At 38.3% G+C, this 23538-nt stretch overlaps 1 protein-coding gene and 1 long non-coding RNA gene across 2 annotated transcripts in view; one reads left to right on the top strand and one right to left on the bottom strand.

Annotated features, from left to right (window-relative positions):
- The window catches only part of PLCL1 (phospholipase C like 1 (inactive)), a 298233-nt gene that overhangs the window by 61187 nt on the left and 213508 nt on the right, over nt 1–23538 (bottom strand). Inside the window, exon 2 of the mRNA XM_024564192.4 lies at nt 87–2561. Within this exon, the coding sequence (XP_024419960.2) occupies nt 87–2561 (2475 nt within the window). The remainder of the gene's footprint in view (nt 1–86; nt 2562–23538) is intronic.
- The window catches only part of LOC123480107 (uncharacterized), a 34352-nt gene that overhangs the window by 908 nt on the left and 9906 nt on the right, over nt 1–23538 (top strand). The window contains exons 2-3 of the long non-coding RNA XR_006655979.2: nt 10865–10993; nt 11513–11610. This is a non-coding gene — a long non-coding RNA (uncharacterized lncRNA). The remainder of the gene's footprint in view (nt 1–10864; nt 10994–11512; nt 11611–23538) is intronic.

Below are 23538 nucleotides of genomic sequence, written 5' to 3'. Positions count from 1 at the left end.
GAATAATTATCTGGGGAATTAGATCATTACTAAATCGCAAGATTCACTGGTAAGAGTGGGGTCAAAATAAATAAGATCTTTCCTACCTGCATATTTTCTCTCATATCTATGGCTTCTCGTAAGGGATGAACTGCTATTTTAAAGATGTCATCTATGGTTTTCAGACCAATATTCTTGAGCATGGTATACTCTCGAACTTTCTTCCCCATTCGCACTGAAAGGCTGCGCTTCTGTGCCTTTCCCCCTCCACTTCGATTGGTTATTGCTACGTGGACAAAAAGAGTTACGTGCTCCATGACGTCACCCACAAAACAGCGCAGGGGAACATGCCGATATCCAGGCTGCAGACACTCAAACGGAATTGTGTATTGCCCTATAAACTCGTCCCCGATGTAGTCGTCATCCAGAATGACAAAACGGATCATGGCCAGCTCAGGTAGGTTAACCTGAAACTCAAAAGTTTCATCAAAAATAGGATTATCGCTGTTCTGCTGTACAGTTTTAGTTCTTTGCTCCGCACAGTCTGCTGGTATTCCATGTATCTCTATACAAACATAAGGATCTATGACATCCCCTTTGGCACAAGCTCCCTTGGGCTTTGGGAAATTCTGGCCACTGATGATCTTGATGTGAAGAGCAAGAGGAGACACCCCGGGGACAATGCCCTTTGTATTCGCACTGAAATAGGAAACTTCGTCCCGCATGACGGATGGCCTCAGAACGTAACCACACCCTCCGTTTTGGAGAAACCAGCCTGTGTGGAGGTCCATCATGGGACCCGGAGTCTGAAAATTCATTGCCACAATCTGACAGCCACAATTCCAGAAGTCCTGTGGATTCAAGTTACTGGAATCAATCCTCATGGCACTTGGATAGATTCTTGATAAGAACTTCTTATTATAATTCACAAAATCCTCTGGGTATTCATTGGCAATTCGGCTGGCCTCTGTTTCACTAAATGAGCAAATTTCCCAGTAGTTTTGGCTTTTCATAGACAGTTCAAAATCCCTGTACTGAACAGATTTACAAATAGATACCAAATCAGAGAGCTCTCTACACAGCCAGATCTGTTTCTGCTCACCATTGTAATCTACAGACATCCTTCGAGACATTTCAGCTTCCTCATCTTCGTCTGTTACTTCTCCTTCTAAAGCATCTGAATCACAAGGCAACTTCTTTCCTTTCACAATGATCATTCTTTTCAATTTTTCTGGTGATGGGAGGTAGGATTCTGACGGCAAAGGTGCTTCGGTGTAGAGTTTAGTGCCAAAGACCTTTTTCATCTGCTGGACCATTACCTTCTGCTGTGGTATGGAGCAGTGATTCCCCAAGCACAGAATGAGTGGGTATTCAGAAGCCACAAAGGCAAATTTGTTTATCACCTCTATGACGCTTCGAAAGGAAAGGTGCGTTGTCATGTTATTTCGATTACAAAGGATGGGTTCACTGTCTGGACCATCACTGACATCGAGTTCAATGCTTCGACAGCCCATTTTCAAAGCTCTAACGTACCCGTTAATGTCAGCCGGCCCCCGGAACTGGTCTTCTATGAGATAGGTATTGTGAGAGGCACTGATGTAGTAGTGAGATAGTGGCTGGGTCATGTCCTGAGCAACCTTCTTTTGCTCAGGATCAAAAATATCACATTCTGGTGACAACAAATACTGGGTAAAGCCATCAATGGCAAGAAACCCCTTTTGACGTCCCTCTTCCGAAAATTCGTATCTCCGAATAATGTCTAAGCACATATCCTCAGTGATATGGGTGACTCCTTGCTCAGCCTCTAAAAAGAGCATCAGATCATTGGCATCCAAATATTCTTTGTTTTTAGATATCTGTACAAGTAAGAAATATACTTCTGGCCTGGTGCAAAGTTCACAAAAAGCTTCACAAAATTCCTCTTCTGTCACACGGGTGGTTAGTTTTTCTTTGCTCTTCTGAATTTCTTTAAACTTTAACCTGATCTTGGATTCCTTCAGGGTAGGGTTGAGTTGTTTTATTAACTCCACAGCGGTGTCTTCCAACATAATCCCATTCCCATCAACATCTGCTGCTTCGAACACTGTTTTCAACCACATGATTCTGGGTGTGTTCTGGTTGCCCTCCATAAAATCAAGGGGTTGCTTACTTCGAGAAACCAGGTACCGTAACCCCGACACCCATATGTTCGCTACATCTGCTGAATTAGCAACTAGGTCCAGAGACTCGTAGTTTTCCCCATGGAGGATAGAAAAGGCACAGTCCTCACAAATTTGGTCAGCAAGGCCATTGTTTCTAAATGTTTCTGTGTTCTTCCCCAGTCTGATCTCTTTTATGGCAGAAATATCCAGCTTAGCTTTCTCGAGATCTTTCTTGGAAGGTTCCCAGCGAAGAGCTTGCAGGTCTGGGTCCAGAGTGAAAAAACGGTTGTAGATGCGAGAATTGGGCCGGACCTTCTTCAGCTCGCAGCCAGCTTGCATGAAGCTGATGCAGTCACTGGCGCTGCTGATCTTCTTCTCCGAGGGCATGCTGCTGAAAGACACGGTTTTCTTCCTTCCGCCGCATTTTTGGTTTGAAGGGTCCTGTAAAATAATGTGAAAATAATGAATCAATTTCCTTTAGAAAAAAGACAAATTCAGTGACACTCTGAATTCCTTAGACTCCATTCAGATATTATAGACAGAGGTTAGCTTAAAATTTACCTTTTCACTGTTTCAGAAAAGAGAAATTGCCCAGAAAATTAAGTGTTAGGTTCAGAAAAAAACTTAATTTTCAAATGCCTGTGTGTTGTTTGAATTAAAATCAAGTACTGTTAAGTTAACTATAAATCGCTTATTGGCTCATTAAAGCAGATTGTGTAAGAAACTCTACATGTTGGTACTTCGACAACCTAGCAATGTCTATACAGGTATGTGAAAGAAATAAAGCTGGATTTCCTTTAAAAGTTTTCCTTATTTATACTTTGCAACAGTTTAAGTTTTATGCTTAAAACTAGTTCAAATAAAAGATTTTAATCTTAACATACTTTACATCACAAAGGGCTTACAATATAGCTTAACTAAATTTTTTCCCCTCAAACTATATCAGAGTGAGAGCTAACAGTAGATACGGGACTCTCACATGAGCAAATTCGCAGATCGAGGTAAACAATTTAAATGAATGTGATGAGAATTCATGCCTACATCTCAGTATGAGGCGATTAGTAGACACAGCTTAAAACCAAACAGAAATATGAATAGCCCCACTAACTTTTAAGGTTGTTCCAATGTAAATTAAATTTCAAAGCCTTTTGCCATAAGATTTCACAGGGAACCCTTGCACCTTGCCTTTTCCCCATGTCTGTAAAGTGTCCTTGGAACTCAGTCTCAGAACAGGGGTTACCTCAGCCCGTGTCACCCTTCCCTAAACAACAAGGCTATCAGGGCATTGAATTTCATCCATTTGGATTCATGTGTCTTATCCAGGTTAATTATTCCTTGTGGCTCTTTCTTTCCTGGGTGGGTGCTATCACTCCCAATTCATTTACACTGAGTATCTGACCGATACCACTTAAAACTGGATATTTCTTTATATTTTCCTCTGTTCAGGCCATAAACTCAAGTTAATAATGCTTCCAACCACATTGTTAATTCAGATAATTCTCCCAGGAACAAATTTCCTGAAAGCATATTAATGCATGTTTATAGTGCCCAATTTTATAAGCATATCAAAGAAGCCACAAAGTGTAGATTGCAGAACGCATTGTCCTTGGGGCAAAAATAACTAGTCTCAACTTGTGATTATGTCACTTACTAGATATATGACCTTTGTGAGTCATTGAGCTCCCTCTCCGAATCATTATTTCTGCTTTTAAATAGGAGTTAATAATCTGTTTGTAGAATAGAGGGTTATTGTGAAGACTCAAAAAAGAAAATGCATGTATATTCTTTGTAAACTGCAAGTGCTTATAAGGTCATTCTTTTTGAAGTAAGAGGAACATTTCCTCCTATATCTGGTCATTGGAGGACCATCACAGGCACTGACCGGGACATTGGAGGTTATTGAGAAATTAATTACTTAATTCTGGTCTGAGCCTCTAAGATAAGTTTTCAGTGATAAATTGAAAGTGTTTAAAAACAGCCACATATTACTATTTTGAATACCGAAAAGTATAGCCAAAGTAGTCTAGGCTGTCTCCTTCCCAGCATCCTTTTTATAATAGGGTGGAAGGTTCTGTGAGGCCTCATTTCACCGTGGTCTTGCCTGTAAGGGCCTTCCCGTTCCTGCCTACCCAGGAAAGGCAGGATGATGTATTAGTCAATTGACTAAAACCTCGCCTGGGAAGAGGAAACAAATTTTGCTGTAGTTATAGAATATTGGTGGGATGGTTCATTAACCCAAATATATGTCTATTTCAAGTGACAAAGATATAAATTACCCCATTTAGATTACAGAATATTGCCTCTTGGTGCCCTGGCATTTCCGAAATTTGCTCTTGCTTTTCCAGAGAGTTGTTATTTTTAATTATCCCATTGTGGTCAAATTCCTCACCGAGAAGTTAAAAACAACTGTTTATACGCAGATGCGCTGTTAGAACACATTTAAATTGGTCACGACCCACATGCTCAGAAATATCATGATGCTTGTGTGTATTTTTTCACGCCATCAAGGCAGGCACCTAATGGCACTGCTGAGATGGGGTGAATCTCGCAAGGAAAATGAAAAGGAAAAAATGTGAATTGTGAGGGTAAATTAGACTGTGACTCAGCTTTTAAAGCTACCATTTGACTAGTCATTTCAGCTAATAAGAGCTTTCACATTAAAAATTATTTTTATATGAGCAGATCATGTTCCAAATAAGATTATTGTCAAGAGAGTTATAAAAGCTTCTAACCAACTTTAAATGGGAAATCAGTGGTCCTTTAAGTGCATGTCTGCAGTTGCTGTGCCCTACGCGTCATTATGTGTCATTACGCCAACTGCACAGTCGCACGTTCTGCTCTTGACTTGGGCCACTCTTTGTTCATGAGAACAAAACCGCTGCTGTCAGAAGAGAGTTCTCTTAAAAGCTTCTCTTCTTTGTGGTGATATCTCCTTCAATCTCCTTAAATCAATACACGTTCTCTCCTAGGAAGTGAAGCCTTCAAGAGAGGAATGGTTTATATCTAGCCTACGAAAGAATCCACCTGCCCCATAACGCTAATTTGTTGCTTTGAACTGCAATTCCTGCATGATTACAAAACACCGCAAAATGCCTCAAAACTTGGAACCAGCAGAAAAAAATAGGATTTTAGGCTGTCATCTCACAAAGGACAAAGTCCAGAATTATTACAAAGCCCCCAAACGAGCAAAAAACTGAGCATAGCACATGTTAACAGATGGTTAGCTTGTCTGCTGTTGACTAGGGCCAAGACTACCTCTACTCAAAACATGCTAGAAAAGTTCCAGGACGTTTCTTTTGCTCCAGATCTGTCCTTTCAGTGGTCATACTATGCATCAGCTCTGAAACATTGGGAGGAGGGAGAGTGGAACCCATTAGAGTGGACAAGGAGGACAGATGACTTCGAATCTCCTTCTGAGCTTCTTCGCCACCATGGCCCCTGGGCCCAGCCCCATACCCCAAATCCTGATTTCCCTCAAGAAGATGTTGGCGCATTGTTGGTGGGGAAGGAAGATGGTTCAGGTAAACAGACAAGGGATATCCCCAATTTTTAAAAGTTGATGTATTGGTTATAGATTTTTTGTTGATAAATACAGAAAACATTTGATGATGAAATGAAACCAAATCCATTGCAGTTGTCTACATATTGAGAAGACAGGTACCTTTTGCATATTCCAGGAGAAACTAAGTTTGTTATCAGTTCGGGTGTGTTCTTGTCGGCTTATATTGGGTTGGCCAAAAAGTTTGTGTGGTTTTTTCTGTAAGATGGCTCTAGAAGCCCTTAGTTGTCTTTAACTTCATTCAAAACAATTTTGTTAGATTGTACTGTGGCAGCTGTCATATCAGCATGCATTTAAAAAAAACATGGTAACTTTTTGTGTAGCTATTTTAATATTAAAGATGGAAGAGAATACACTACATTTTTGGCATACTATGCTCTATTATTTTAATAAAGGTAAAAACACAACTGGAATGCAAAAAAAAAAGATTTGTGCAGTGTATGGAGAAGGTGCTGTGAGTGATTGAACATGTCAAAGTGGTTTTCGAAGTTTCGTGCTGGAGATTCCTTGCTGGACAATGCTCCATGGTCGGGTAGACCAATTAAAATTGATAGCGATCTAATGGAGACATTAGTTGAGAACAATCAATGTTCTACCACATGGGAGATACCAACATACTCAAAATATCCAAATCAATAAAATTATTGGTGAAAATGAAAAATGTGGTTTTTATCCTACAGAAAGAAACTAAACAGACTTTTTGGCCCACATGATAGCTCATTAGATGATTACCATCTCCAGAGACCATCATCTATCCAAAAAATTGTTATAAAATACGAGAGCTTCCTGTTTATCTAGAAGCTAAACTTTTTCCACTCTAGAATGAAGTGAAAAGGCTAAAGTACCAATTCTACCCAAAATTTATTTTAAAACTGCTTGCCAAAATAAAGTTTAACTGTATTAGGATGAACAGCGCATCGTGATGCCTCTGTCCCCTCGATTAAAGCTCAGCCTCACATTCTGGTGGGGTCCAAGAGTAAGTCAGGCATGGCGCTTGATCCTACTTCCTGACATTCTATGCTAAAGTTTCCCAATTCTCATTTCACAAAAATGAATCACGTTTGAAGAAATTAAATAATAAAATAAATCAACAAAATTGGGTTTATATGGTTTTCGAACATTTCTTTTTTTTTTTTTATTTTTTTTATTTTTTTTAATATATTTATTGATTATGCTATTATAGTTGTCCCATTTCCCCCCCACTCCACTCCATCCTGCCCACCCCCCTCCCTCCCACATTCCCCCCCCCATAGTTCATGTCCATGGGTCATACTTATAAGTTCTTTGGCTTCTACATTTCCTACACTATTTTTACCCTCCCCCTGTCTATTTTCCACCTATCATCTATGCTACTTATTCTCTGTACCTTTACCCCCCTCTCCCGCTCCCACTTCCTTATTGACAACCCTCATGTTCTAGTTGTTTGCCTAGTTTGCTCTCGTTTTTGTTTTATGTGTGGTCGTTAATAACTGTGAGTTTGCTGTCATTTTTACTGTTCCTATTTTTGATCTTCTTTTTCTTAGGTAACTCCCTTTAACATTTCATATAATAAGGGCTTGGTGATGATGAGCCTCTTCAACTTGACCTTATCTGAGAAGCACTTTATCCTCCCTTCCATTCTAAATGATAGCTTTGCTGGATACAGTAATCTTGGATGTAGGTCCTTGAGTTTAATCTTGGGTAATGTAATTATGATGTGCCTTGGTGTGTTCCTCCTTGGGTCCAGCTTCTTTGGGACTCTCTGAGCTTCCTGGACTTCCCAGAAGTCTATTTCCTTTGCCAGATTAGGGAAGTTCTCCTTCATTATTTGTTCAAATAAGTTTTCCATTTTTTGTTCTTCCTCTTCTCCTTCTGGCACCCCTATAATTCGGATGTTGGAACGTTTCAAGGTGTCCTGGAGGTTCCTAAGCCTCTCCTCATTTTTCCAAGTTCTTGTTTCTTCATTCTTTTCTGGTTGGATGTTTGTTTCTTCCTTCTGGTCCACACCATTGATTTGAGTCCCAGTTTCCTTCTCATCACTATTGGTTCCCTGTACATTTTCCTTTGTTTCTCTTAGCATAGGCTTCATTTTTTCATCTGTTTTTCGAATAGATTCAACCAAGTCTGTGAGCATATTGATAACCAGTGCTTTGAACTGTGCATCCGATAGGTTGGCTATCTCTTCGTCGCTTAGTTGTATTTTTTCAGGAGCTTTGAAGTGTTCTGTCATTTGGGCCATTTTTTTTTGTTTGTCTTGGCGCGTCTGTTACTTTAAGGGGCGGAGCCTTAGGTGTTCCCCAGGGCGGGGTAACGCTGGTGGCTGAGCTGTGATGCTGTACGTGGGGGCGGGGCCGAGAGGGAGCAATGGCGCCCGCTTCACTCTCCTCCGGATTTCAGTCTTTCACTCCGCTACCCACAATCAAACTGGGCCCCTCTGGTGCTGGTTCCCGAGTAAGTGGGCCTGTGCACACTCTAGGCCCCTGTGGGTCTCTCCAACAACCTCTCCTGTGAGGCTGGGAGTCTCTCCTGCCGCCCCAACCCCCAGGGGCGCTTTCAATCAGAGGTTTGAGGCTTTATTTCCCCGAGCTGGAGCCCTAGGTTGCGCAGCGGTCTGCTTCTCTGCCCGCCGTTCGTCCAGTTTATCTGTGGGCGAATGTGGTGCCGCAAGGTGCTGCCCGCCACTCTGCCTGCCCCACTCTCCGCCACTCTGAGTCCGGCCCTCTGGGTTTATCTGTGCAAATGTGGGACCGCAGGGTCTGCTAGTGCTCGGACTGCCTGCGCCATTTGTCCCACACTCCGCCAGTCTCAGTCCCGCCACAGCCACGCGAGTCCTCTCCACCCCAGTGCCGTCTCCGCCCCTCCTACCAGTCTGGATGAATGATTATTTTCTGTTTCCTTGGTGTTGGTCCCCCTTGCCGTTCGATTCTCTGTCAGTTCTGGTTGTGCGAGGAGGCGCAGTGTGTCTACCTACGCCGCCATCTTGGTTCTCCCTGGTTTTCGAACATTTCCATATAATACTTTTTGATCTACTGTCTTCTTAAATTAATCGATATGTTATATAAGGGGTTTAGTCATCAGAATCAAGAAGTCCCATAAACAATAATGTAGTAGATAAATGTTTTACTCCTATTGAAAACAATATAAGACACTGATTTGACTATGAGCACTGTTTCTAATATATTTGTATCATAAAGATAATTTCTTTCTAATCTCATGATGTAAGGGATGAGTTCTAATCTTAGGAATAATTTCAAAATACTAAGGGGAATTGTACAGATGTTTTAATTTTCATTATTTATAACAACATAGTTGCTTTTCTACTATGAGAATTAACATAACAACCATAATTAAATGAGATTCCTATACAACAGTATAAGCTTTACAGCTCCCTCAAAATTTTCTTAAACTAAAACTGGAAAATAAATATTCAAATAAGCCAAACTAATCAGCTTGTTTCATAAGTTCCCATTGGCTTTTCTACTTCTAATACCAGTATGGTTGGATATGCTGCAAGTTTCTTAACAAAAATTCAACAAACAAAATCTTTTTTCCTTACAATAGACTGATAAGCCCCAGAGAAACTACACCACTATTCAGTACAAGCTTAGCTTTGGGTCTCAATCATGAAACCATTGAATTGTTTCAAAATAACAATTTCAGGAAAAAAAGTATACTTGAAGAAGCACAAAAATGTGAATGCAGCTAACACCACAGAAATGTACACTTAAAAATGGTTAAAATAGTAAATTTTGTTATGTATATTTTATCACAAAAAAAGAGTATACTGAAGCATTGCACAAAAATCAAAGAATAAAGAAAACATCATACCCACATTTTCTTCCCTTTGGCCCGATAAACATGTTTAAACATCTGATTATATCGTCATATTTTTTTCATTTTTTTGGCAAGTTGTTTTTTAGTGAAGAGTTCTAAAATGATTCTTTGTTTAAACAGAACAAATTTACAAAACCCTAAATAGCTATTAGAACACCAGTTGTCAAACTGCAATGAGAAGGAATCTCTGTTTTATAATGCAGAAATCCAGCTACATAAATTCAAATTTGTCAAGATGACATTCACTTCTGTCTCATATTGTAAGAGCAGCGAAAGACATTTCTCAATAGTTCTCTTAAGAAAATCTTCACATAAAAGTTTAATAGATTGTAACTGAAAGGCAGTAAACCTTATTTTCACAGTAATGATTATGCCTGTTCTTATACACAATCTATAAACTGTCACACTATATTAATATTTATTCTGGTTTTATGAACATTCAAGCAGAACTCAGAAATGAAAGATTTGTTTGATAATGAAATCTTCAAAGAATTACGGACAAGATTGTCTAGAATCCAAGTGACCCCAACTTGGGATATAAGAGGCCTCTGGCCTTCATTCTTCATTAATTCAACAAACAATAATAAATATGTACTGCATGCTACGGACTAGCTCATTGCGGAGCTGAAGAAACTGATAAGGTCTAGTTTTTATCTTAAATAGTCGCTTTGGGGATGTGCTGAAAGTATATAATATGGATAAAACTGAAGATGGTGCAGTAGGTGACCACTGCAGCATTAAAGAAAAGAAATGTAGATGGCCCAAATTAGATTACTAATAAAAGGGATGGATTGAAACGGGAAGTATCAAGAAATAGAAGGTAAAAATCAGAACTTGTTGACTGGTTTAGGATGACTCCTGGTTTTCTGGTTTGAATAAGAGGTGAAGGGAATTGTTGCTAACTACGACACAGAATACCAGGAGAGGTGAAGTTGAGTAAGAACTAAGTTCACTTTGGCCGATGGTAGATTTTTAGACGAGCGTGGACCACTGAGCTATAGGGGCTGGGAGTGGAAGAGACTTAAAAAAAAGTGGAAGGTGAGGGATAGAGAACCGGGAGCATGAGCTCTCACAGAAGCCAGGGAATAGACTTGAAGAAGTGAGTGCTGAAAAATAAGATGTTAAAATGGCTTCCTGGGTTCAGCTGTTAGGATGTTACTGGTACAGGAATATAAAAGTATAGCATAAGGAATACAGTCAATACTATTGTAAAAACTATGTATGGTATCAGATGGGTGCTAGAGTTATTGGGGTGATCACTTCGTAAGTTATATCAATGTCTAATCACTGTTGCACACCTAAAATAAACATAATATTGTATGTAAACTGCAATTGAAAAATTAAAAAATAAATTTGTTTTTTTTTTTTAAAGATGTACTGGCAAGTTTGGCGAGAGAATGTCTTATGTTGCCTTCAATATGGTGAGGCCAGTGACAGAGGTGAGAGCTGAACTGCAGCCAGAGAAGAGTTGAGAGCAAAGGGATCCAGGAAGGAAAAGCAGGTACAAAGGTCATTTGATGGGGGAAAAGCTCGGGATGGCTACAATGTAACAAGTGAGGGGTACAGCAGCCCCAAATGAGACTGGAACAATGGACGGGGCAGAGAGTGGTAATCTAGGAAAAGATTATCCTCAAAAACGCTGGCCGTATTGAATTGGATATGTGATAGTTCAAGGAATGCAACTGAGCCCTAAAGTGTACACTTGCCCTGCCCGGTGGGCTTACACCCGAACCCATGTCTGTGTCCGGCCATTAGGCAGTCTAGAGAAAACCCACCACACACACAAGGCCTAACTCTGCACACAGAACTCAAGGAGGTCGGGGAGCGGGTATCCTCGCTATATCTGTTGCCTTCAAGTTTCAGGTAAGGAAAGGTTGCAATTGTAGAATTATGGCATTCATTCCACATTAAAGTGTCTAAAGTCATTTTCTCACTCAAACTCAAATTATTTAATGCAAAGTAGCAAACAGGTCACACAGCTTACTAATGATTAATACCCTGTGACCCCCTAATGTTGCAGTGGAGATGGAGGTCCTGATGTTCACTGCTGAGAAGTGGCTGAAGCCTAGCCAAGCTCTGTGAACCACTGGCTCCCCTGGTGGCTCCCTACACCTTTTGGTAAGAGGCTGAATAAAGATTTTATTATGCATAAAGAAAGCATTCATTCTCCACACCATCTTGTAATTCAACCAAATTAATCGAAGGCAATGATAAATGTATGCATGCACATATCTCTTGCCAAATTAAGTTTTATGTTTGTATTTAATGTTACGTTTCATTTATAAAAGGTGATCCATTTAATAAAATGTACTGAAGCCATATCCTTTAGGAAACCCACTCCAATATGCATACACTGAGGTAAGAATTGGAAACTAAATGAATGATAGGAAGTGGGTGACCCTCTAAATATTCCCTGAAATGACATCTCTTAATTGACTCTCCTCACTGGAAAGCAGAATAATGGACGTTCTACAGGCAGACATGGGGAGAGAATGCAGAAAGCGTCTGTTTCAGGGCGGTTTCTCAGTGCCACTGATCTGTCTTGCAGAAGAGAGGAAGGTTCCACTGTGCCACACCTCACTACCGTCACTCACTCATTTGAGCTCGTTAAGAAATGACATTCTAAAGACAAGCAATTATCTCAAGCTCTTCTGCTGCGTGGTTTCTGTCCAATTTATGGTTTTTCTTCAAGTATGGCTGTTCCTATGGGTGCCCCACGTGTTACTTAAAATCATAGCACTCACTCGTCCAAAAATCGACAGAGCACCTCCTATATGCCAGGCACCATCCCAGTGGTTTGTTCTGTAAAAAATCGTTAGTCACAGCACTAATGTTGCCTAGAACAAGTGCTTTTATTTCTGCATCGCTCTTTTAATGTATCGGTTTTTATAACTGATAAAATTAATACATAGAACGATGACAAAAATCATCAAATTTAGTAAGAGCATTGTATATAATGAGCACTTCTATATAAATAAGAACAATGGGAAGTAACGTTAAGGATGTTTGAAAACCAAGATCGCAGAGGGGCCCAAGCGCTGGTGAGGCAACATTAAAGAGAAGTGCTGTGGCAATTATGTATAGTTGTTAGATCTTTAAGACTGGGCCTTTATTGAGATACTTAATGCCAGAAAAAAAAGCAAACTAAGCATTGAAATGTTCAAAATCTATAAAGATGGCCTGAGGAGAAAAAATTGTAAAAGCATTGCCATTCAACAAGAAAGCAAATACAACTTCTACATGGAGCCTCACTATAATTTTAGGTCATGGAAATAATATCTCAAATTATACAGCGCAACCTTGGACTCCGCCATTCCTGGATATGCTAGAGACCTTGCCACTAACAGTGTGACATCTCTGAGAGACATTGCCGGAACCCAGAAGGCGGCATCGGTGGGTTCAGTCATGCCAAGGGCCTGTTACCAGGCTCCGGTAGAAACTGCTAATAGTCAGGCTGGAAAGCATATTAGCCAGAATGGTACTGAATGTTCAACAGATTAATCATTTATAATGCCTCCTAAAATAACTGTAATAGCAAAATCAGGATTAAGAAGTCACATTCTATCATTTTCATTTTTGAGACAAGATTTCTTTATCTTCCTCTAGATTATAATTTTTGTTACAGGCTAAAGGGCTTCGGTTCGGAATTTTTAACAAAAACTGGGAAGATTCCAGTTATAAAATAAATGTCATGGGGATGTACAACATGGTGACTATAATTAATAATATTTCATTGTGTATGTGAAAGTTTCTAAGAGAATAAATCGTAAAAGTTCTCATCACAGGAAGAAAAATTCTGTTTAACTCTGTATAGTGACAGATGTTAACTAGACTCACTGGGTGGTCTGTTCACACTGCGCACAAATAGAGAACCACTATGCTGTACACCGGAAACTAATGTAATGTATTATGTCAGTGACACTTTAGTAAAACAAACAACTGGGAAGAAAGTAATATAAAAGAATGATAAAAATGATAGTAATGGATACCAAGACACCTTTTATGAGCCACTGTGTAAAGAACACTGTATCCTAATTCATATATTTAAACTGTTATTTATTTAACACCTGAAACAAACCTACTTCGATGATGTTTACTCAACAAAAGTGTAGTAAAGGGGAGAATTACCTCTCCTGACCCCTTGTCTATATTCTTTCATCTCTGTGTTCATTCAAGAGAAATTGTTAAAACCTCATGGCACTCATTGACCTTTCATTGTAAATCAGTGCTCACAGCTACAACCAAAAACTGTTTCACCTATTTGGATTTTTTTTTAAAGGAGGAAATTAAGCCCCATATAGGTGAGGAGACCCGGATACCAAGCAAGCCAGGTAGATAATGACTTTGGAAACCTGTATCTCCAGGTGTCTACTTCATTCCACTGTTCCCTTGATACCTGTCATTTCTGTTTTCCCCACAGCACTGGGGCACAACCCCTGCAATTATTTGTTGTGAAACCTCACTGACTAATGAGCATTCTATTCTCAACTTCTATTTCCCCTCAGGTCAGGTCCACAAAGGTAGATGCTTCTTTATAATGTCAGCTGCTTTCATGGGAAAAGCCTCGTTTCTCACCTAAATCTTACCAATCCCCTCTTGCATCCTTCACAGTCCAATTTGTATTCATTTACAAAGAACATTAACACTCCCATTATTCTGGGCAAAAATATGATCTTTTCAACTACCCCCAGTGCTGGCTGCAATGCGTGGTTTTGTTTATTTTAAGACCCGGGGGAATATGTGGAGCACAGTGCCTTAGCCGCGCCAGTATGAACAAAATGAGGTAGGCTCCAATAAAGGTCAGCTGACAATTATTCCCTGGCCTCTGAGGAATGTCATGCTGCTATCAATCCTGTTTCTCTAAGACAGATGTCCACCTCACACTCAAAAAACACGACATTTAAAATTCATCGGTAGCCTGCGCAGCTCTCAGCAGAGGTGCCAAGAACAGTGGGCCCGGAGACTGAGATATGCTTCTGTCCTTTTTCACGAGACTCCCTGCACAGCAGGGCCCCGGAATCCCGGTTGAACGGATGCCAGCTTCGACTTGGCTGTTTCTGGTATGAGGATTAATCAGAGGCACTCTTTATGGAACGCAGCATGTCATAGTCCCTTAATAAAGAAAATCGATAATGAAAAATATGTAAACATATACTTTTAATACCTATACCTAATGCATCTCTTCCAATGTATTATTGTAAAGATTAAGTGTAATGCCCCAGGAATAAGCAAATAATTTGATGTGTAATTAAGGCATTCATCAGAACTTGATAAATAATTAGTTAGGTCTTTAAATCTATGCATAATTTTATTTTTTTTCATTCTAATGTTGCAGTTAATTAAACCACTTTATCTAAAAAAATAAAATATGAATAGAATAGTACATTATTAAATGGAGTTTATTTCGCAAATGTTCCTAACAAGATTTCTTACTTTCTTTTGAGTGCTAAATATAATAGCCAATCTACAGAATAATTCATCCATTGTTGCAACTTTTCCATTTTTAATGGTGTATTTACCATCATGTATGAGATGCCAATTGTGATTTATACTGATTTTAGTCACCTTGGAATTTACATATATTCTCCAAGCATCCAAATTTGAATACAGTATTTTTTAAACTGAAAAGGAAATACCCAAAATATGAGGAGGGACCCCCCAAAACTAGACTTTATTTGTAAAAAATTGTGTATTTACTCTTACATGTTTCAACTTCAGTCACCTTCAAATTTCTCTCCATTTCATGTAATACACCTATCAAGATGTTTTTTCCACTGCTCAAAACAGTTTTTGAATTTGTCAATTTTGATGCCTTTTAGTGCTTCTGCCGGTTTTTGTCTCACCTCTTCTACATTGGCAAAACACTTCCCTTTGAGGACTTTTTTCATCCAGGGAAACAAAAAAAAGTCACTTGGGGTGAGATCAGGTGAATAGGGAAGGTGGGGAATGGAGTTCATGCCGTTTTTGGTCAAAAACTATCGAACACTCAGCACAGTGTGGGCAGGTACGCTAGAAAATCACCCATCATGAAATGGGCAAATGCACTGAAAATATCTTCAAAACAAAATTCACTGAAGTCGAACACAGCCTCTCCCAACTGTGCCAGCTGGCACACCGATAGCGATGGTTTCCTGGAACACTCACTTAGCAGGGGAAGCCTATACTTCAAAGCGGCCTGCCCTGCAGAAAATAATTCCAGGTTTTTGGGGGGCCCACCTTCATATTTCAAAATTATGTGAGTTCTACCACTTGTTATCATAGAAGTTATTGGAGATGCGTGTCAAAAACAGATGTGATTTATAAAAATAAGAGAGTTATTTAGAATTAGAAAGTTGTTAGGAGAGTAGATCTTAAAAGTCTCCATCACAAGAAAAAAATGTAACTACATATAGTGATGGATGTTAACTAAAGTTATTCTGGTAACCATTTCACAATATATACATATATCAGATTATTATGCAGTATACCTAAACTAATACAGTGGTACATGCCATATAGTTCTCAGTTTAAAAAATCACTTAGAGTTGTATTTGCTCAAATGGAAATAAGAAATATAACCAGCCTTGTTTCAGAGCATAGTGTTTTATTAATAAAAGAGAATTTGAAAAATGATTCACTTCCAGAAATGCATCGTTTTCTGTGGAATATTTGGCAAAAACAAGATTTCAGTCTATATATGTCATTTATAAATTCTAATTAAGGTATATAAAACACTCTCATTAATGAAAAATTTTACAGAAAATTTAAAAACAATGAATTTACTTTGAAAAACCATTTATAAATGTGTGTGACTTAGGACATGGAAGTTAAATGTCAATTTTATAAAAGCAAGTCTCTTCAAACTTAAGAAACAATTCATTTACAGTCTAAGTTAATTTCCCCTAGACTTAGACAAGTCTAATCTACCATTTAATTAATAAATGTACAAATTAACAAATGCACGAGTTCCTGCATCTGTATTAAGTCTTTATACATTCAAAAACTAATATTTAAATTATTTTAAACTTCCCAATTGAATATTTCTTCAGTAATAAATCCCTAAGAGCAATCCCTGAGCTTTCCATAAGGTAGATCCCTGAACCACCTATAAAATATAATGTCAATTCCTTTGACCCAATGGAACGTGCAGATACATCCTCAATATTTTTTTTCTCTCATGGTGGTAATAGACTATGCCCTTCATGACTAGGTACCATAAACATATAAAAGCTTTGGCTCAAATAGCAACTTGACTTGAAATCAAGATGAATCTGAGTAAAGGTTTCAAGCTTTATCCATAACTTCCGGAATGGGTTGGGACCATTTAATCCATATTTTATTACCTCTGATTAACTGAACATCAGCTTCTGTCTGCATATGACAAACAGATGGCGGATTTCAGAGAACACATATTCTCAGCACAGAGATTCTTGTAGGTGGACTGCCCTCCCTCCTCCGCTGACACCCAGTGAAGGCTCCACGGCCAAAGTAGAAACACACCTTCTGCCTTCATTTAGAACAAAGTGTGAAAAGAAACTATGTGAGGATAGTTTTATCTGCGATAATAAAACTCAAAGTCTATAAATACCTTACTGATAGAAATCACTGGAATAAATTCCTTCTTCCAACACACCGGACTGGGGACTCATGGGTTTCACTCTCAACAGCACCACCTGCTTGCATGACTTCATGACAAGCAAAAATTCCTATCTCTACTGATTTTATTTGCAATATCTTTTTTACCTTAAGGAATTTATCTTAAGGAAATAGTTGAAGAAATTGGCAACGATACAAATATAAGGCAGTTCAATGCCATCCTGTTGATGATATTTAAAAATTCCAAATAAACTAATAAACTAAACACCTTACTATCCCCAGTAAGGCCTGGCAAAATATATTATGGTACATTCATTCAAGGGGATTATTCCATGCAGCCTTTATAATCTTATAATGGATGGCATATGTTTATAGATCTTAAAATGGATAATCTGTGTGTGTCCTTAAAAAATAAGTAATAGAAGAAAACATAGAATATGAGATCTCATTATTTACATATGACAAATTTGGAAGGATATATTCTAATCAGTAATAATGGTTATCTCTAGAGGAAAAGTAAATTTATTTATTAGTTTTCTTGGTATTGTTCAAATTACTTAAAGTTAACATACATTAGCATATATTATGAGAAAACATACAAAGATATTTCTGTAGCATTAGTCCTATAATTACCTCATTAATTATCAGGAAGATGTGCTTTGTAGAGGTAATTAATGGTACGTTTTTAAGCATTACTTGGGGCATAACTAAAATATTTAAGCTTTCAAAGTCCATGGGCTTATTTTTATTAAAATAATTATACCAATGTGATTTTAGTTAAATACAATTAATAATTTTCTTGGGACTGGCTAATGTTTCCCTATTACAGAATGGCAAAACATCCCTTAAATCTCACAACAAGCCTTTGAATTGGAAATTATTTTAGAATCTTACACTTTAGGACTTTAATTAGCCTTGGTGAAAAGAATGTCCAAAGCACAATTCAATTTTGTAATGTGTCTGTAAATTAATCTCATGAGTACTTAATCATTTAAAGGAAAAGGTATGGTACGGCTCCTCTTAAACTTCTGCTGCCTATAAGCTTAGAGAATGGGTAGAAGTAGATGAATATTCCCAGAGGAAGAAAAGGGGATTAATCTGAGATGTCCTGACCAGTTATTTAAATCAATTTGATTTCAATTAAGTGCATTCCACTTATAATGAGATTCAAATCTGCTGCATAAAATTAGGACTTAAATATATTTCAAAGAAATTGGATTCTGCAAGAATTCCATATAGGTTATAAGAAATTTAATCTTTAAGTGCACACATCCTATCAAACTTTCTACCATTTTTATCAAATACAAAATGTAACCTCAAAAGTTCTTATCTTAAAAGATCTCCATTAAGAGGCCTTGGCCTCTCCCTCTGTTTTCAGGTCTAGATATGTGATTCTAAACTTGCCTGTGCATTCTGTCCTCCTTAACACACTCCCAAGTCTTTGAAAAATACGGTATAGTGCGCAAAGCTGCCTTCACTGTCTCCTAACCCACAGTCTCTTATTTCTTTAATTATAGCTATGGGGTCCCTTTTTAAATAGAAGTTCCTTATCTTACCTCAACTAGCCCCAACTCATAAATTAATCTGTGTCCATCCTTGGCACATAAAACACTCTTCTATTACATACCAACTGTGCTTCACGCTCTACTTTTAACCTGTCAATCATAAAATTCTACTAATGAACTCAATATTCTACCTTGGATGCTGCTTAAAATAGAAAATACTTTTCTGAATCATTTTACACTCAGAAAAAAATAATAGTTTTCAATATATCAAAATACACTAAATCTGTTCAATAACCACCAGGATGGTTGCCTCGTGAGAATACAATCATAAGAAATAATAAGAAATAGTAACTAGAATTAAAATGCTCTCATATGCCAGGTAAATATGAGCCTAAATTTAATTGAAATAGTAACAGTAAATTCTGGTGTATATTCTTAAGCATTGGTTCACTATGTTTTAAAAAAACTGCCAGGCGGCTTGCTTTTTTGGCACTGAGAGAAGTTTAAAACCCTACGAAATTTGAGATAGTTAGACTTGCTCATCTTAGCAGGTTTAAAAATGGGAGGAATGTCGCAGCCTCTTATAGGACTATAAATTAACACATACTGCTCTCTAGGCCATCAATTTGAGCACAAAGATAGTTAAAACTCAATTTGAATTGGGGGTGCTTACATAAGGTCATTAGTTTTACTAAAGGGCTTTGAATTCTCATTTGTTGATGAAACTGGCTGGCACAACCCCTGAGATGATAAATTTCTAATACGTCTACGAATGTTCTCCGAAAGAGCTAAAGATATTTTTATCTCAGGGAGTGGGAAACCCATGGTGAAGAAATAAAAGAAATATATTCACACTACAGATTCTTCTTTACTACTTAATCATACTAGGATCACAGGCAGCAAGGATTCCAAGCCATGCTGGGACAATTAAATTAAACCTATTTCAAAATAAGGTTTCGTCTCTTAGATCTCATTTAAATTATCAGGGAAAAGAACATTAAAGTCATTTATTACCATAGAACTGGTAGAGTGACAGGGAAATAAAGTACTTAATGAAACCATTTATAATCCACAGTCATTTTCCTAAAACAGCATTCCTGCTGAACACTTTACAATGAAAAAGCATAGGAATGTACAAATAGCTGAGAGGCTTATCTCTAATTAATCTCTTAGAAAGACCTGACACCCCAACATATTTAAATTTAATTAGTATTGCTATCAGGAAGCTTGCAAAGAATTAAAAAGGAAATCCTTAATGAATTCACCACAGCTACTCACTTTCACATTATTATCCCAAGGTGGTTTCTTCAGAGAAATTTGAGTAAATTGAGAGCTGTCTAGTCTTATCTATGGGAGTGACTAAATTCATTATTTTTTTTAACAATCTCCAAGTAAATCACTTTTTTTTTCATAAATGAACATCAAAATAAAGAGAGTAAGGGCATCTCACATTTCTAAAAAGTGTTATACTTTTCAAAGGGCTTCCACATTCATTTTCTCACGAGATTTTCAAGATGAGAAAAGCTAAGACACGACAAAACTGAGTAACTTGCCAAAAACATATGAATCAGTGGCAGCGTCGAACATCAAACCCAGATGTTCCCATTCCTAGCTGAATTTCTCTCTACAAGCCCACACCACCTCTGCATCTTACTACTACACTTTTCTAGCTCCCGCTGCGTTTTCTCACCCCCTCACCACGGTAAGGAATGCCCATGTTATACCTCTAAGTGTTTTCTCTCACTGAATGTTGAGTAAAAAGTATTGTCACTTACACTAGTTACCTCCTCCTCACAGTGTATATTACATGGCAAAAATGCCCCTCAAAAAGAGGGGCCACAGAAAGAAGGTGTGGTATTAAAAATTCCTCATAATCATGGAATATTTAAAATTCTTTCAATACACATTTATAGAGCCCCAATTCAATGCCAGGCACTGTGCTAGGTATAAAGTAGATATATTGTGATGGCACTTGTAGTGGGAATACATATTAAACGATAATCGTACAAACATGGAAACATGTAACTATAATTTAGAAGAAATGCTCTGAAAGAAAATACAAATATTTCAGGTAGAGGGGGCTAATTTACATTGCCATGGGGTCTTACAGGTCCCAAGAGGAACTCACATTTAAGCTAGACAAATTGCCAGGCAAATAGTATGAGGACAATATTCTCACACTACTTGCAGAATAATATGCAGAAGGTCCCGAAGCAACTACACTAACAGTGGGCCAGTGTGGCAAACAGCACAATGAGGGAAGAAAACAATGAAATGAAGCCGGAGGCCCAGGAAGAAGCCAGATAAGGCAGGGCTGTAAAAGCCTTTTCAAAAAATCTGGAGTTTAGTCTATGGAGGTTTTAAGGCAGAAAGATGGAAGTTCTTACACCAAATATATACACTGATATAGATCTGCCGGAAAATAGATTGTAGTAAACAGAACTATCAAGGAAGAGATCTCGTAGATGGTGTTTGTAGGAGAGATCGGAGTATACTAAACTAAGGTGGGAACAAGAAATCAGTGGACTTACTGGAACTGGAGTGGGGCAAGGAGGAGAACGAGAAGGAACTACCACAAATGACCCCCAGATCTCTAGTGTGAGCAACTGGGTGGCTGGAGGAGCCTCCTGCAGTCAGAGAGAAGGCTAAAGAAGGCCAGATTTGTAAGTGGCTTTGGAGTTGCTGAGAATCTGCAGTTGCAAAAAAAAAAAAAAAAAGGACTAGACCTCAAGAGAGACACCTGGGTTTGAGACATAAATTTGGATTTAGAAACTGTCCCCTTATTAGCAGTATCTGAAACCATAGATCACTCAAGGAAGGAGGACAGCATAAAAAGGGAAGCGTGCCTAGCACTGAACTTTTGCCATCAATTAGGAGACAATCTAACAAAAGAGACAAAGAATGAAGGCCAAAGCAGCAGGAGGGAACCCGAAGAGTCCTGACAAGCGGGGAAGAGAATAAAGCAGCTAGAAGGCAAGGGCAGTGAATGCTAGTAAGATGTCTAGCAAGATGGTAGCACCAATGTTATTGGTGACTTTAGAGAGAGAGGTATCACTGGAGCGGTGGATATAGAGTGTAGAAAGTAGCAGATAGAAAAATGAACGTGTGGAGAACACAAAAGTTAGGCTGACGAGGGGAGTGGAGAGACAGAACGATGGCTGGAGAGGGAAAAGAATAAAAGAGATTTGTTCATTTCCTTTTTTGCTATTGTAATAAGGGGAAAGAAAGAGGGAGCAGATGAGGATAAAGAACATAAGGACAGGAGGGGGAAGACAACTGAGAAGGAAGACAAAAGAAGACCCAGGGCTCCTGTGAAGGGAACAGCTTTGATCATAGAAATTCTTCCTCCATTGTAATGGGAAAGAAAAAGAGGAAGAGGGCAGACAAGGTAGGTGAGAAGAATGAGTGGTGGCAAAATAAATAATTATAACCTGGTGGCTTCTATTTTATTTCTAAAGAATAAGGCAGTCATACATTAAGGGTGAAAAAAGAGGTGGAGGAAATCAGAGGTTTGAGAAGAGTGGAGAGGAAACAGTCTTCAGTTTTTGCTGGCTCAAAAGGACAGTTACACAAAATATACAGAGAACACTTAAAACTCAACAATAAGAAAACCACCTGTTTAAAAAGTGAGCCAAAGACTTTAAAAAACATCTTACCAAATAACATACAGATGATAAATGAGCACACAAGAAATGCTCCACATCATGTTATTAGGAAAATGCAAATTAAAACAGCAATAAGATACCACTACATACCTACATGAGTGGCCAAAAATCCGTAGTACTGACAGCACCCAATGCTGGTGAAGATGTGGAGCAAGCAAAACTCTCATTCGTTCCTAGTGAAATGCAAAATGGTAAAGCCACTTTGACGACAGTTTGGCAGTTTCTTACCAAACTCTTACAAAGGAGTTGAAAACGTACGTCCGTACAAAAACCTGCACATGGATGTTTATAGCAGCTTCATTCATAACGGCCAGAACTTGAAAGCAACCAAAATGTCCTTTAGTAGGTAAATAGGAAAACAAACTGCGATATACCCAGACAATACATTATTTACCACTAAAAAGAAGTGAGCTACTAATGCATGAAAGACATGAAGGAACAGTAAACACATATTACTAAGTGAAAGCAGTCAACCTGAAAAGGTGCAAGTCCCACTATACGGCATTCTGGAAAAGGTCCAACTATGGAGACAGAAAACAATCTGTAATTGCCCGGGGCTGTGTCGGGGAAAGGGATGAATAGATGGAGCACTAAGTTTTACAGCAGTAAAACCACTCTGCATGATACTGTAATGACGGATATATGTCATTATCCATTTGTCCACACCCACAGAAGTAAGAGACTGAACTCTAGTGTGAACTATGAACTTTGTGTGATTATGATTTGTCAGTGTGGGCTCCTCTATGGTAACCAACGTACCTCTCTGGTGGGGATGTGGACAACGGGGAAGCTGTGCATACTTGAGGGCAGAGGGTGTATGAGAAATCTCAGTACCTTCCTCTTAATTTTGCTATGAACCTAAATCTTCTCTTTAAAAAAATTGTCATTAAAAAATTATTTATAACAATATTATCCCTTGTCTCCAGTTTAAATGGAGGTCATACTCAAATATCAAAAGGGTAAATATAAAGTCATTCAGTGTCTTATTAACATCAAAATTGGCAAAAGGCAAATTAGAAGATGGCTTTGTCCTGTTTGTTTCTAGATGAGGCAGAGACTGATATTTGTCCATGGTTTAACCAAGGAAGGCAGCCCCTATAAATTCTATTCAATTATTTAACAGCTACAAACAGATGCAATAATTCATTGTCAGTGAGACAAATCATGTTTCTCTGTCAATCCCAAGGAAGCAAACATTCGCAGATGTTCAATCAGCACCCTTGCAAAAAGCCAACAATACAGCTGCTTCATGAATAACAAAGGAAACATAAATTAATAAGATGAGAAAATAATGAGTCATT

Source organism: Desmodus rotundus, chromosome 2 (assembly GCF_022682495.2).
Source record: "Desmodus rotundus isolate HL8 chromosome 2, HLdesRot8A.1, whole genome shotgun sequence".
Taxonomy (NCBI): domain Eukaryota; kingdom Metazoa; phylum Chordata; class Mammalia; order Chiroptera; family Phyllostomidae; genus Desmodus; species Desmodus rotundus.
The sequence above is the reverse complement of the archived record's forward strand: the minus strand, read 5'-3'. Positions and strand labels throughout refer to the sequence as shown.